Here is a 16,431-nt window from a genome sequence, read left to right on the forward strand (position 1 = left end):
GGCGTAAGCGCCACTGCCGCCAGGGTAAACGCGGCGGTCAGCTGGTAAGGCTGAAGGCCTGTTTGGCGAGCACTTCCACGGCTTCTTGGACTGAGTATGGAGCGGTGCCTCGCCTCTTTATTTCTCGGCACTCGCTGGACCCTGTCGACGCCTGGCTGGTACCTGTTGTCTGCGCAACCTGCGGCCTCTGTGTGTGGCTCCTCGGACAGCTAACGCCGTGGATCCGCCGGCTCCTGCCAGGATTGGGCGGGTAAATGCTAGATCGCTAGCGAACAAAACGTTTATCCTGAAGGATTTTCTGACTTCCAGAGGATTGGATTTTCTCTGTGTGACTGAGACGTGGCTGACTGTTGGTGAGTCCAGTGCTTTTCACAGACACTTAAAAATAATCCCTTACAGAGGACAGGTAGATGACTTAAGCTTAAGCTATTTATCTACCTGCTACCTGATCATATCTACCCATTAACCAGTGAGAAACCGGTTGATTTAAGAAAAACATGCGTAAAATTATGTAAAATACAAGGGGAGCAGTTCTTTTAGTCCGACGCTCCATTAGCAGCACATTTCAAGATGCTATCTACTTAGAGGTGGTGAAAAATGTCTTGCCTTTTATTTCATTGTTCGTTGGCTTTGCTCACAGACTAGCCATGTGGCTACTGTGGCTAACTGTGTAAGCATGCAGAAGATAGTGCCCACTGCCATACCTCCGGTCAATTAGGATCCTTGGTCATGGTGGACACATGAATCTCCTGGTTCAACAACATCACCCAATGAGCGGTGGTTAACGTTCCGACAACCTGGTCTCACTTTGAAGTCGTCGAAATGCAACCCTTGGGCAGTGACTTGCGGCATCAAGCACTGATGAAAAAAGCCGTCCTGTCATGACGGCATGATATGTGGCAGGTCGCCGTTGTAGTTTAACGGTGCCCAACAAGAACGATAGTCAAGGCGGTGGAAGTATGAGTAGGGCAGGCGGGAGGGGTGGTGGATGTGTCCAACAAACACCGACCTTCACCCAGGAGAGCGGTGTTTGTGTCCTGTACGATTATAAAGCCAGTTCTTTTTTCCTAAACCTAACCACGTGTTTGTTGATGAAGGAAAAATAATGTCACTTCTTGGTGTTATACCAACGTTAAATTTCCTGTGAAAACAGAAGTGTATTTTGAAAGACGACAATGTAGGGAGGAGGTTGGGGTGGTAGATGGGTCAATAAACAGTGGACTTTCACCCGGGAAATCGCTGTTCATGATCCCTTGGGAAACTAAAAGTTAATGTGGACTTTTAAACTTAACATACTTAAGTCCTTAGTTACGTACAACCGTACATCCCGTAGGTAACAAGCGTAGTTAGGGTTTGACGTCTCATAACTAAGTCACTTACTCACCAGGGCGGCCTGGAGGGCACCTGAGGGTGGCCATCATGTTTTCAAAGTGACACCTTCCTGCCATTGTCAGTTGGGACGGGGTTGGATAGTGCTAATTAAAAATGAGTTCATCAAACATCCCAAGTCTCCAAAGGTCCAAAGTTCTAGGTCAGGTTTGAAACAGACTTACGTAAAATCTACCGGGACCTTGCATGTGTCGTTGTTATTAATACATTTGAACACATCTATCGCTGGGGATAATTCGTTTTTGTTCCGTCTTGGTTGCAAGAAATACAGTGGACCTGTGAAGGCCTCAACTCACAGGAACCTAAAAGAATGACTCATATCCAAAAAGAAGATTAATTTGCTGATGTCAAATCTGAATCAGTATTGGTGTATCCCTAACCTTAACACCTTGTTGTAACACCCTGATTTCATGCTAAAACATGCTAATTTACAGATTAAGTCCGTCAGAGAATGAGTTAATCCAAGCGGCCTCCTGGTTCACATCCTCAGGCTCTTTTTCAATTTAACACAATTTACATTTTCTAATATGTTTCTTTTCATAATTGAAGTATGATGACGACGCCATAAGCTCGCCGGACGGCACAGCTGTGTGTGCCAGCGCGCTCGGCTGGAGATGAATCAGTGTGTTTAACTGTTTGTCCTCACAGTACCTTCGCCGCATTGAAACAAGTCAAGTGCATCAATCCAATATGGTGTCATCTGCCCGGCGCTCGGCACAGGTGCTGCACAGGAAACGCAGTGGAGTTTGTAAATCTGCTCGTATGCGAGGAACATTGGGGGAAAGAGGTTTTTAAGTTAGAGGGAGAGTTGTCTTTTTACTTTATTGACGATTAGAGATTGATCAATCAAAGTCAGTCCCATGGAGATTAAAGCTGCTTCATATTTGAGAAATAACATAACACATATTTCCACATTGGCAAAAAACACTTGCATCTCTTTCAGAACAAAAAGACGATGTGGTTGTCCACTGATCCCCAAACTGAAATTAGGAAGAAACCTCCTTATGTGGTTTCCAGTGAAAGTTTATAGACCAAGCCGACATGGGGGAATGAACTTTCTGAAGAATGTTGTTTTCCTTAAGTGTAGTGAGTTGAAGTGGTGCAATAAATTGTGGAAAAAGACGGCGACCTGGAACAGAAGGACCTCTTAAAGTGGCTGGAACGGAGACTCAGTCACTGCATGATGCTTGTTGCAATACAAGTCACCATCTATTGAACTTAGAATAAAATTAACAGAGCAAAATTTACAGTATTGTGTAGAAGTAAAAATTCAGTACAGGTAGTGTGTAAATCAGACTCAACCTAATAGTGAAGGTGTTAAAAATATACACATATTCAGCAATTTTGTACTGAAAGTAGAACTTAACTAAAACGAAACTAAATTATTTTTTATAATTATGATTTTTGTCGACTTATTTTATTATTGTGTATTAATTGCTTGACTTTATGATCTAAAATATTTATTTATTTTTTATTTTAATTATTTGAAAAATAAAAACTGGATGTTAGCCAAAAAAAAATAAATGTAGTTACTAAAATAAATAAAATATGTTAAATAAAAAATAATTACATAATTAAAATGATTTAATAAGAAATATATTTTTTGTTAATTTGATAAAATTAATTTATTTTTCTATTTATTGAAACTGTGAGTCACCTGCCTTCACAAAGTGTTGTAGTCCTATTGTAATACTTATTTTGAACTTAAAAAAATAAAATAATAAAAATAAACTAACTTAAAGTTGCCCCTTACAAATTCCCAATCTTATAAATAAATAAATAAACTAAAACTAATACTGAAACTAAACAAATAAAAACTAAAGAAAAACTAAATATTTTTAAACAAGAAAAATTAAACTAAAAAAGGCAAACTCACCCTGGAAACTAAACTGAAAACAAAAAGTAAAAATTATTAGAAAATACAAAACTATAACTCCAAAATATTATGAAATCAATCAATTAATTAATTAATTGCCACGCAAGCTTGTATGTTTAAATATTTTTTAGTGTAATGAATCCACACTTTAATGTTGGGAATATTATGTTCCATACATCATATATTTTATTGAATGGGAAAAAGCAGAGCTCAGTAAGTTAGAGTGGACACTACAGCCCTTTGCCTTAATCCACTGATGCACTTTTAAGACTGTCGTTGCTATGGCAGCATCCATGCACTTTCTGGTCACTACCCATCGAGGAGCAGTGGCAGCATGACCACCGTCCTGCTCGGCAGCCCCCACTCTCATGAATTTTCATCTGCTAATTGGCGATGCGTCGTCGTTGGCCGTTTGCTCCTGTGAAAACAGAGATTAAAATGTATTTGTCACTCATAAACCGTATTCATGTCCCTGGCTTTGCCCTTTGAGTCGGCCCCCGTTTTACGAATCACTTGTGGCCACGAGACCTTAACAGGCCACGAGCTGGACATCAAACAGCCTTTGGTCTGACCTTTGATCACCCCCGAGGGCACATTTGACCAGACGGCTTAGTTAAAATCAGCATTTCATCCATGGATAGAGTTATCTCGGCGACAGAATGATCTGACGCCATTAGTGTCGAGGCTAATAACGGGTTTGATCCAGGTGCTGGACCAGAGAAGGACTTGGACTTTAATTGTCCAGGTTGTAAAACGTTTGTGTGACCTTTTCAGCGCGGATGAGTCTTGCCTCCTTGATGAGGAGGCGCAGATGGAGATTGCCTCTCGGCTTGTTTGATGCAGGTAGAAAAACCTAACGCGTTACAAGCTCTCGTGCTTGTTAAGACGGGAGAAGCTGTCATCCAGAGAGCTCTTAAATGCCATTTGGTGATCATCAGTGACATAGATGATGAAGTTCCCTGAGCATGCGTTGTAAACTTTATAGACCATCTTGACTGTTGAATGCTTGCATTCAAATTGGGAATAAATCTACAGTACACAACTCATTAACCGAGACGTAACAGTTGTCTCAGTGTGCCTCAGTACACCTACACTCACATATCAGAGTCATTACTTCCTGTCAGGCGTTTCTCTTCAGTCTTTGTTTGTTCATATGCCTTGAAGGGCTTCGGATCTCTCCAAGAATGTAGCCACAGTATCTACCTTAATATCAGGAACTTAAAACTGTTTTTCCCCTTTGATTTGCTGCTCTTTTACAACTCACACTGGTTTGTTACCAGCGTCCTATAAAGACATGAGACTCAGCATACAATGCTGGTTAACCGACAGCTCTACAGTCCACCCTACTCAATTTGACTCCCACTGTGCCCCTGAACGTACACTAACTCTCTGCACTTCCTTCCACAACGATTTCCTTCCCTGGCCTCTTAAGAGCTACATGGCGATTATACAATACCTCACAGTTGGCTGGGAGTCGCTGCGCTTTGTGTGACTTAAGAGGGAAGGATGGAATAGAGTCAAACAGTCATTTCACTCTCCGCTGACTCTTTGGCCCTCGGATGAAATGTGCTCCTTCAGTAGAGCTGGCTCCTTTCGTTTCCAGCCGGCTTTCTCTGCATCGCTCACACTCTGGGAAAAGTTCTGTGGTTCCTCCATGTTTGGGATAATCAAAGAAAATGGAGAAAGTGGGAGGTCGACGCACAGATAGGCCCGGTTCTGATTATATGCTTCGATCTGGACTTTCCTTAAAGTGTCCTAAAGGACGTTGAAATTGCTTGTTTAAATTCCAGGAACTGTACAGTAAGGGGAGGGGATATTAACTGATCTCCTTTCCCTTCAAAATGACATGCCCTTGAGCCATATATCCAACGAGTCACTCAGGCATAGGTGTCATTTTAACAGCAGTCAGGGAGGCATGCTCCCTCACAACCCTGCGTCCTACAAAGTCAATTCATAAAGCAACTAATTTACACCTGCTAATATGTCGTGGAGTTTATGTAACGCTGCAGGGATTACAGTCACTGAACATTTTGCCCCATAGCAAGAAGCTGTATATGTTGCTGGTAGATGTTTTGGTTGGAGTACAAGTTCCCCTCTAGACCACTGCATGAGTCTTTTAATCAGACGCCCCACCAGAGGACAACAACCTTTCAAAACTGTTGTGTTTTCTGATGTGGCAACCTTGTAGTTAAGGTTTGGATCAGCTCAAAGGCAACTTGGTTATGTTTCAGAAAAGATAAAGATTGTCTTAAAATAAGGTCTGTGTTAAGGTTAGGCAGACATTGTAGCTTGGGTTGTTAGGGTTAGGGTTAGGCTAGGGGACCTTTGTCATCATTAATTTCCGATGTCTTTACGAAAGTTAATTTTGCTTAATGAGAGGTCGTTAAAATTCCCTGAATTCTTCCCTGAATGTGTAAAGATGCGACGAGCAGTGATTCTGCCCCTGCACTTGTTTGCTTGTAATATTTGTGATACCTGCGCTCATTGTTCGCCACTCTAAATAGACAGGTATAGTTAAAAGACCTGTCTATTATTTCCTCGATTAGTCGACTAGTCATTTTAACGAAAAATGTGTTAAAATGTTGAAAAATGTCGGTCTGTCTCTCCCAAACCCCAAAATGATGTCATCTAATGTCTTGTTTCGTACTCACGCCAAAGGGTTTTAGTTCACCGTCATGGGAGAGTGTGTAAAGCTGCCAATATTTGAACGTAAGAAGCTGCAATAAGAGAATTTTGGGTACTTTTATAGTACTGTTCTATGAAAAATGACTCAAACCGATTATCGACTACTAAAATAGTCACCGATTATTTCAATAGTCGATTAGTCGACTACTAAAATGGTCACCGATTATTTCAATAGTCGATTAGTCATCGATTAGTCGACTACTAAAATAGTCACCGATTATTTCAATAGTCGATTAGTCGACTACTAAAATAGTCACCGATTATTTCAATAGTCGATTAGTCGTCGATTAGTCGACTAATCGTTGCAGCCCTAGTGACGTTTTGTTGACCATTATTTCTTAGTTTTTTTTCCCTCCATAGCTAAAATTATGTTTCAATAGAGTTCAAATCTGATATGATTTGTCTATGATTAAACATGTAGGGTCGCTACTACTTTTAGCAAAGAAAAACGACTCAAACCGATTAGTCAACAACTACAATAGTCACCGATTATTTTAATAGTCGATTAGTCGACTAATCGTTGCAGCCCTAATCTCTTTACATCAAAATTGCACATTTAATTCTTTTATTCTATGAAAAACTTTCATACATCATTCCTGAAAAGGGCTGCGGCCACTAACACACCAAATCAACAGTTCGTTGTCGGTCAAAGTTAGTTCGTCGGTGAGTCTCTGTCGCCCTAGTTTTTGCACTTTGTCCCACACCATTTTGCGTTGGTTTGTTTTGTGTTTTTTTGGTGGCAAAGTCAGTTGAATTTACATCGTGGTTTGGGAAGACCATCAATAAGTAAAATCACTCTGATTGGTAGTTCAGAGAAGCAGAGGTGAGGAAGGCAAACAGACGGCTAAAGTCAAGAGGGAGTGAGATCAAAACTAACTTGTCCAATGAGGTAAGATTATTTTTATAGCCGTTGAGCTCTTTAGCAGAAATAGTTTGTGATGGATTGTGTTATTGTTCACTAGCACAATGTGCTAACTGACTAACTAGCATCTTGAATCCGTCCTGTCAGTCTTCTGGTTTCCCTTTGTGAATGACGAATACAGACGTCCACTGCCTGCTGGTATGGAGCGTTATTGCCTCTCACGCAGATGCAGAACATACAGTATGTGTTAGCTGGCTGTTAGCTGTACTTTTTGCAGCATATTCAGGTGCAACACAGGAGACATTAGGCGACTCAACAGTCAACTGTGGTAGGGCGACATGGCGACACAACGTGGTTGTGCACATCCACGCGACATTTCAATGAGTCAAAGGTCCATGTATTATAGTCGGTCAAGCCATAATACTGTCATATTCAAAACAAAATGTCCTTTTTATTCAAGAAACAACAAAAATACACACTAAAATTAAATAAAATGCCATTTCCATTTTGATATAAACTCAAATAAATACTCAAATAAAAGAATCCAAAACGAATATATCAGGAGGCGGGTTAGAGACACCTTTTCTTTTTAAATGTAGACACAAAGGACCAAGGTGAATCAAGGATCTCAGGAATTCAAAAATGAACACACATGCTAACATAAAACAAAATGTCCCTTTCAGTTCAACAATAAATCAACCCCTCCATAGAGGGGGCGCCATTTGAGGGCCACTGGTCTAGGCCTTTGGATGTAACTCTAAACCTTTGCCTAATTTAGTACGCACAAATCTAGGAATAGAAAAATTAGCCCTGCTAGGAGCATTTGACTTGACGTCGATATCAGACAGCCAACGATGTGATGCTAACGTTACATAAACCTTGTTCAGCTCTGAAAAGTTGAAGTGAAACCTACCTTAAAATTCAAGACTTAGCTACACCTGACTTCTCATTACGCCATGGCATTAAGGAAAGCCCCACCCTGCAAATTGATTGGTTCCTTAGGTTTGTGATGGAACGAACCCTCGAAGTCTGCATCCTCGTTCTTGCAGTTTCCAGTTCAACATTATCTGTCTTGTAGCATTTAAAGAAACACCATATGGACCTGCTAACAAGAGACAGATTTCCACTGGAGGGGATCTTTAAATACACAATCTCCGTTAAAAGAAATGCAAAGCTGTTCAGTGATCAATACAACCTTAAGGTGCTCTTGAAAATAAAACGATGGAGCAGTTTCAGCTTCTTAATGTCGGTTCGCAGCAGCTTCGAGGTATAAATCCCTCAAAATATGAAGATCAGCTAAATTTAAAAAATGTGTAAAAACAAAACCAGGTTTCCCTCAGTCTTGAAAGTGCATTAAACAGGAATACCTGGCAGTAGTTTATTTTCACAGGCAGCCGCTCTCTCTGTTATGACTTCACTTTTCCATTACCTTCCACTGTAGCGCACACATCACGGAGCAGATACACACACTTCATAGATTTCTGCTGCTCTTGTTTAGGGCCGCTCCAACTGCAACAATTAAAGATGCACCTGAGTTACCTCGGCTGACACCGCCTGGCCCGTAAAAATGACTCCCCATTGATTTGTAATGGTCTTTTCTGTATGAGAGCCATTTAAAACAGGAGCCCCGTTGCCCGGCTGCATCACCCATTGACCCTGCAGTGCTATGGGGAATTTGCATGACTCGATTGTTTAGACAAAGGTGAAATGTTTATTCCTATTAGCCGGCTTCCACACAAGATACAGTATTGACCCGGAAGAACGTCTGATCGGCTATCACAAATTACAGCTGCTGCGTGGACGCCGCTCTGCTCCGATGCTGCCGAGGCATCAGCGAGCAGTGTGGGGGACATGCAAACACAACCTAGGAGGAGGAAAATCAATGGAGTCTAGTCAGATGTTAGGTAAGTTGTCCCCGACATTTGCTTTAGGGACAGTCACAGTTGTTTAATAAGACCCCGAGCATCTCCAATCAATGAGAGCCTTCCATTTCCCCGTTTTGAAATCAATGGAGGCTGCTTGATGCAACACTGCTGACTTCTTGAGAGTCGTCTTCATCGCCAGACCGCACAGCATTTGTTGCACTTTGCTCTGGTTTTGATTGTGTCATTTCTTCTCTGTTGAGGTATTGGAATTAATGCAGCTCTTAAGTAACACGGATAGATCTCAGGCGTTCAGCTGAGAGGAGGAACCTGCAGGAAGCGCAGCACAGGAGGGAGCTGAGTGGGATTCATAAATCCATCAGCACTGGAGATTAATGAGTGTGCACGGATACCCTGACAACAGGTGTAACGAATGCATTTCCTTGTCTGTCTTTCTTTTACAAGATAAAAATCTGCTCCTGTATTTTACAATGATATAACTCCACAAAAGTGAAAACAAAATCACATGTAAGTCATTAAAAAGTGGAAATAAATGAGGGGTGTTGTGATGTATACTCCACAGTACAAGTGCGATATGTAAAAAGATATAATTGCCCGTGCTTTCTTGTTTGTTTGTTGTAGCAGGAGACCATAAAAACTAGATCAAGTGAATACAGTATGAAAGGAAATGTAAATTACCTCAAGTGCGTCTCTGACGACCGTAACCTTCACTCTCACAGAGGAAGGAGAAGAAAAACAACACAAAGCAAAGCATAACGCGCTCTGAATGTCATGAATTCGCCGTTTACTGTATTTTAATTTGTCCCTGCTACTAACCCTCCTCCTCCTCCTCCTCCTCCTCTCTCACCCCTCTGCCCTCCCCTGTCGTATTGATGTGCGCCCCCATGTTGAGTCCCCTGCACTACCAGGTATGACTAACTGCTATCTTGCTCCCGCGACTCTTTTGTCATTTATCTTGCTCCGCTATGCCGGCCGGCTGACTGCACAGCACGACAGCATGCGGTGACAATAATTTGCACTGATCGGACCCCTCTGCCTGCCCTGCTGTTACAAATGGCAATCGATTATCATGCGGTAGTGCTATCGACTGTCCAACACTCGTATGTGTTTGTGTATGTGTGTGTGTGGCGGGGGCAAGGTTTGTGTTTGTAGTTGCTGGAGTGTAGCAGTGCCTTCTGCAACTGCAGATTCATCTTTTGCTGTTACACATCGTAGACATAAATTCATCATATTTGAAATATGTCTGCTGAGGTGTAAATACTCAGATTGAAAAGTGCTCCCTACACTGTTCCTATACCTGATGTGAATAGTTAGCTAAGCTCGTGATATGATCTGGGTTTTTACCCCCCATTTGGCGGCCCGTTGAGGACAGCGTTTGACTAACCCACTAGCATTGCTGTTGCATTTTTTCTTATCTATATAAGGTATTTAAATAAAGACCCTCTGTCAGTACCATATTTAAATTGGCTGGAAAGACGTTCTTTTCATTAAACTGAGCTGTCCCCGCAGTAGATTGACACAAATACTTGTGAAATTGATGCCACATATCCCGAGAAAACAGAGGAAAAGAGCCATGACATTCACCTCTTCTCAAGAGGTAGAAAACCTACAACTACCAGAAATCACTGCACTGTAAGGTGACCAGATTTCTGAGATGAAAATCAGGGATATTTTCAGTGCGGCGGTGAAAAATCATTAAATACTATCATAATGAAATAAAAAACAGGCACAAGTACTTTTTCATGTATTTTGACCGGCTTTTATTACACAAAAGGTTGCAATCAAACAAATGAGTGACATCACCAACCATCCCTCCACTGAGGAAGACAAACATATCTTAATCTTATTAGCTTGAGTTAGGATGGATTTTTTTGGTCAAAGGTTTCAACTCACAACTGAATACCGAACTGATATTTATGACACAAAAGGTGGCAATCAAAAAAAAGGGATGACATCACCGTGATCCCCTCATTCATCCACCTCTGTAGCCTCTGCCTCAGGAGCTTGGGTAGAATAAGAGCAGAGGAGAACATGACATAAACTGCACGAACAGAGCCAATAGTAAGTGAATAGTTTCTTAAAGAAATAACATCAGTTTTAGTAATATACTTATAATTCAGTCATTGTGCTCTTTTTTATCTGCTCTAATTGCCTCTGTTTGAAATGTGCTGCATCAGAGGTTCCTAAACCTTTCAGACCATGTACCACTATGTTATTAAAATCAAAGAATAGCCTACATTTATAAAGTGCACTCACAAAAGATAGAGATAATATTGTCATCTCATGGTAATCTATAACAAGTTACACCTTCACTAACAACAGTGACATACAAAACTAATCAGATGGTCTGCATTTATAACTACTAAATTCATTGGTTACCCACACAGCAGTGACTGGTGCCAGCCCAACACAAAATACAGCAGTTTACACACACAACTATTAACCATTTACTTATTATTTATTTATTATTTTAACACAGTCTCAGGTCCCTATGCCTCCAGGAAAATCCTTTGCTACCAAAGCAGTCTTCCACCTCCTCCTTTTCTAGAACAGAGCCGCCTCTAGAGAAGACGTTGTACCTGATAACGTCTGTACATCAGACGTTATCAGGTACAACGTCTTCTCTGGCGATGCGTTTACTGACTACCGTAATAACTGGTGTTTGAGTCTGCGCGCATTTTTCCCCTATTCAGTGTCAAAATCAGGGACATTTTCAGGGATATCTTTTACCAGGGACAGGCCACCCAAATCGGGGGCTGTCCCCGGAAATGGGGGACGTCTGGTCACCGTACTGCACTGGCCGCACTAGACCAGATTAGCTGGGCCAACCGTTAGCTGTTAGCCGTTAGCGGTATCTGTAATAACTCAGTAACTCAATAAATGGTCCGTGAATTTCTTTTTTTTTTTTTTTTTTTTCCAGCGGATGTCTTAGTTACAACATGATTGAGCTAACTGGAGTAGTTTCATGTCGTATCCGACAACGGGAGGCTTTTAACGGATGACGTCCTGATGTTAGCTTTGCTGCTAGTGTTAGCTGTCCCTGTCAGCTGNACGGTGATATAGTGACGTGAAAAACATGATATATATATATATATATATATATATATATATATATATATGGCTAAACTCTGCTGGTTTTCTACCCGGAAGTATTTGTAAACAACAAGGCGATTCCCTCTATACACGCTCCTGCTGGTAGGTGACCTAGTGGAAGCTTGTTTGATTTGACTCAGGAAACAATATGGCGGCCAGCCGGTAACAAACGGCCTCAAGTTACAGTCTAACAGTACACTAAAATATGTTTCTGAAAACATTTAAGGCGAGACGAAGGCAACACAGAGACAGAATCTTGGTTTGTATTTGATCAGCGCTGCTTAGTTTTACAGTTTGATCTTTATTCAGCCTCTACTTTTTACATCATAGGAAACATAGCGTCCACCTGCTGTTCACAAATTCTCATATTACAGCCAAACAGTGCACTAAAATATGTTTCTGGAGACATTTTAGGTGAGTAATAGGCAGTCAATAACAGATGTAGGAATTACTAACAAGTGGGTTTTCACTTACAAGGAATTTGCTTTGGTTTTCGGTGCATTCATTAAACATAAAATAAACATCTTGAGAGGGCTAAAAAGTTTGGCAGAGTACTGCAACACCGAAGGACTTAAATATAGAATAGACAAATTCCAATGAAAGAATGCAAGGGTTAGGGTTATATTGGTTTATATTTGATCAGCACTGCATAGTCTTACAGGTTAATCAGGGTTTGGTCTGAGTTTGAGAGAGACAGAGGCTCAGCTCTCTCTCAGTCCACCTCTATATTCTTTGTGTCTGTGGCGGCGGTCATTCAGAAATGAGGAAGTACAATCTGGGGGCTGATTTACAACCTGATAAGATGGAGGGAATCTGACCACAGTTCATTTACAAATATCAACCACACTTTGAGCCCCAATTCACCCACTCAACTTCTTTTTTTTTTTAAATCGCAAACAGCTTGCACTCAGAACCTTTAGTTTCAAACAATATGGCAACATGGAACTTTTGAGTACACCAGACACAAAAATAAATGTGTCACATGACCCTTGTTGGACAGGAATTTTCAGTTTAACATAACGTTTTTTGGTGTTCTTTGAGCACTTAATTTGATGTCATACGAACATAAAAAAAAATGAGCACACTTTTTTTTTATGTCATTGAACTGTAAAATATATTGTGGCAAGCTTAAGTTTCTCTATTGCAAGAACAAGGCAAAGACATGAATTCCTGAACCAGGAAGTGCTCTTTATTTCCCCTCAGCACAACTTTATGTTGGACACTCTAACATTCACACAGGTGGGAGGTCACTAATTGTGTATACAACTTAACTCATGGTGCAAAATGTCTTTTACCGCAACATTAACTGTAACCCATTACAACCATTGTGAAATATTTAAACATTAATCACTGCGTAATGGATATCCGGAGTGATTTAGAGCACATTTAAACACAGTTTTCTTCAGGTTATGGCCTTAAACACACACAACTCCATCCATTTAGCCCCAACATGCCACAATATATTAAGTGCACAGTGATAGTATTGTTGTATATTGGCCTTAAACTAATTAGGTGAAATAGGCTTTTTAAATTTCAGTCAAATTAATCCCAAAACTCAACTCCAGCATAAAAAAAATGATGTAAAACTGTCAAGAGATGAGCTTTTGTGTCAAGTAGTGATGTGACGTTCGCGAACGAGCCGAGTCTTTGAAGCGGCTCTTTAGAGTGAACGAGCCAGTTCCTAATTTTTTTATTTTTTGCTTTAATTTACTCTGTATCCATTCATTTCAGATTATTTGATCTGGAACAAGTTGAGAGAGACTAGTTTGTGAGGGAGAAAGACAGTGCAAAGCTCATCACTAGTAGGAAGCTAACCCACTATCCGCTAGCACTTGCTTGTATTGACAGGCTTGTTGTTTATAAAGAGCGTTGCTATGGCTACACGTCATGTGATGCGATAAATCAGCAATGCGATTCGTCGATGAACCCACTAACACCCCCCCCCCCCATCTTTGAACTGGCTCTTCAAAGTGAACGAGAGCCAAAGAACCGGCTCTCACAAGTGAACGAGAAATCCCATCACTAGTGTCAAGTGAACTTAAACCTTTTGTGTCATTTTGACAGTCTGGGGCATTTGTATAGACTTTACATTAAGATTTTGTGTCATGGATGGATTGGGGTTTACAGTACACATTGCTATGATACAAAGCTGGTTGAAAATTGGCAGAGTTGGCAAAGAAGATGCTGGTGGATCTACACTAGGATTGGGGGATTGAGCAAATAGATCAGCTGTCATTAATTGGGTACACCAATTGTTATTTTTATCATTTTATTTAGCTAATTTAATCGTCTGCCTCCAAAGAACAAATGAGGTATTGGAATTAACGCAGCTCTTAAGTAACACAGATACATCTCTGACATAGAGTCAAGAATCAGGTGATCCCACTTCCAGTCATGTCGCAGTTTCTGATTGGACGGATTCTGAGTGATGGGCCCCAGGATTGTTTAGCTCTAAAACAATTCCTGAGTGCGTCTCTTCCGGCTCGTTGCGACGGGATCACGGGTCCTCTCAGGCGCCTGCACAGCTGCACTACACTGTCTATATTTCTGCTGTATCTATCTACCTCACCAGCAGTGTGACTTGAACATTGGTGTCCTACAAATAGAGTGTGTATAATATTGATGACCAGGATATGTGCCGTTTAATCAGCACTATCGACCCGCTGGGCACCGTTGCCTTGTGCAGCCGGGGCGGAGGAGCGCTTAAAACAAGAGGGAGCGTTTGATTCCCCTGTCGGAGCTACATTAACGGCGCCCAGGCCCTCCCCCCTCATCGCTCCTCTCTCCACCTCTCCTGTAACTGCATTGTGCTTTCGCTCAATCAATACTTGCAGCAATTGCTCAAATTAAAAGGAAAAAATAGGTTTGCTGAATCCTCACCCAGTGGCTTCCTGCGGACTCCTGGCGGCCGCTGTGGATCGCAGAGCACTTACAGGAAGTGGGGGGGAAAGGTGTTCGAAGGGCTGATTGATGGGCTGTCTCAGCACGGCGCTCACCCACTCAGACTCCACCAGACTGCCAAGTCCCTCTTTGTGCAAGACTCTCCTGATCCATTGCTGCTCAATCAGTGGAAACACACAGCTCCTAATTTACACATGTATAAAGTGTCCATTTGAATATTTTCTGAGGTGTACCCTGTCTATCATACAACATCTGCGGTTTAACTTGAAGGCTTTTTATCGACTTTCATAATGGGCCCACTTTGTTGTCGTCCTCTATCTGCAGGTTTTCAGTCAACGGCGGATGTTTCAAAGGCATCAAAATGTCAATGTTTGGATATAGGTGATTTGAAGGATATACTTTTTCTTGTCCTCCTTTCCCTCTTTTTTTTCCCTCTACCCAGTCTGTTACCCGGTAATCACTCAGCGAATACCTTTTGAAGTCAGGGGAAGTTCAAAGCGGGTGTCAGTGAGGCTGTGGAAGACGACCCCTTCGCGTTCCAGTCGTTTTATGTAATTGGTGCTGTCTACCGTCGAGGCTGAGCCGAAGGAACATGGCCTTTATTAGTACAATCGCAGGCAGGTTTGGCTTACCGACAGTAATATGTTCCAGGCACCACAAACACACATTTATGTGCATTCACGCACACACACGGTGCATCAAACAGACGGTGTCAAATCACCGATGGGTGGGTGTTTGGCTCAGGAATGCAATTACTGTGGTACGAGGAGAGCTGCATACATGGAAAACACATTCGGTGCAAAAAAGTTGAGCTGGTTTACTTTGCTCTCGGTCTGCCCAGGTGGCACAGGCAACTTTTGTTTTCAAATACTGATTGTATAATGTATCCTTAAAAGGGGAAGTCACAGTTGTCATTTATGCTCACTGCCAAAATGCTAGAGTTCCCCCAATCTTTGTAGAAAACAAACATGGACAGCTTAGGGCTTTACATTTCTAACTGTTTTTCTCATACACTACATGTGTGGCATATGTGTCCTCCTTCGACCCTTTAACAATGCTCACTCTGAGCCCTGCAGACCAGCATCCGGAGGAAAAAAAAAAAGCATCACGAGTCAAAAGGCCCATTCCCCAACCCTCATAAATTGCACGTAACTTGATTACAATGAGACGATTATACCTTATTAGCAAGGATATTATGGCGTCTTCTTACTGGGCCTCATTATATAGGCTCGCATCTGTGACTGAACGTTAGCACTTCCTTTTTGCCAGTGTGCATGTGTGACCTGCCAGCCATTACTGCAGCTGGAGGAAGAGGTGGGGGGTAGAGGGCTGATCAGGATTCATGTGGTTTGGTCTTTTGTAGGCAGTTAAATCCAGAGTCGCAATGATTTGACTTTAAACCATCCTTATATTTAATGCTTTCGTCTAAAACTCTTCAACAGAGCAGGGTATAGAGAAGAGAGTGGGCTTAACATTTGCAGAAAATAAGTTTTAGTTGGGAACAGTAGAATCCAATTTTGTTAACAAAAACTACGACGAAAAATGTTCATCAACAATCTTTTGTTTCCATGACAAAGATAAGTTGTTAGAAACTAAGATTAAATATATATATTTTGTCTCATTGATGAGATGAAACGTATTAGAAAAATGTTTTAAGCTAAGAAATCAAGAACGGCTTGGTAAGCTCCAGGAAATAGTCAGTGCCGGGACGTTTTGCCAGCCTGCGTGTGTGTCTAACCGTG

General features: G+C 41.5%; 1 protein-coding gene across 1 annotated transcript in view; it reads right to left on the reverse strand.

Annotated features, from left to right (window-relative positions):
- LOC126401616 (uncharacterized) overlaps positions 1-16,431 on the reverse strand; it is a 153,990-nt gene that overhangs the window by 103,822 nt on the left and 33,737 nt on the right. Inside the window, exon 4 of the mRNA XM_050062941.1 lies at positions 14,669-14,844. Within this exon, the coding sequence (XP_049918898.1) occupies positions 14,669-14,844 (176 nt within the window). The remainder of the gene's footprint in view (positions 1-14,668; positions 14,845-16,431) is intronic.

This window comes from Epinephelus moara, chromosome 15 (assembly GCF_006386435.1).
Source record: "Epinephelus moara isolate mb chromosome 15, YSFRI_EMoa_1.0, whole genome shotgun sequence".
Taxonomy (NCBI): Eukaryota; Metazoa; Chordata; class Actinopteri; order Perciformes; family Serranidae; genus Epinephelus; species Epinephelus moara.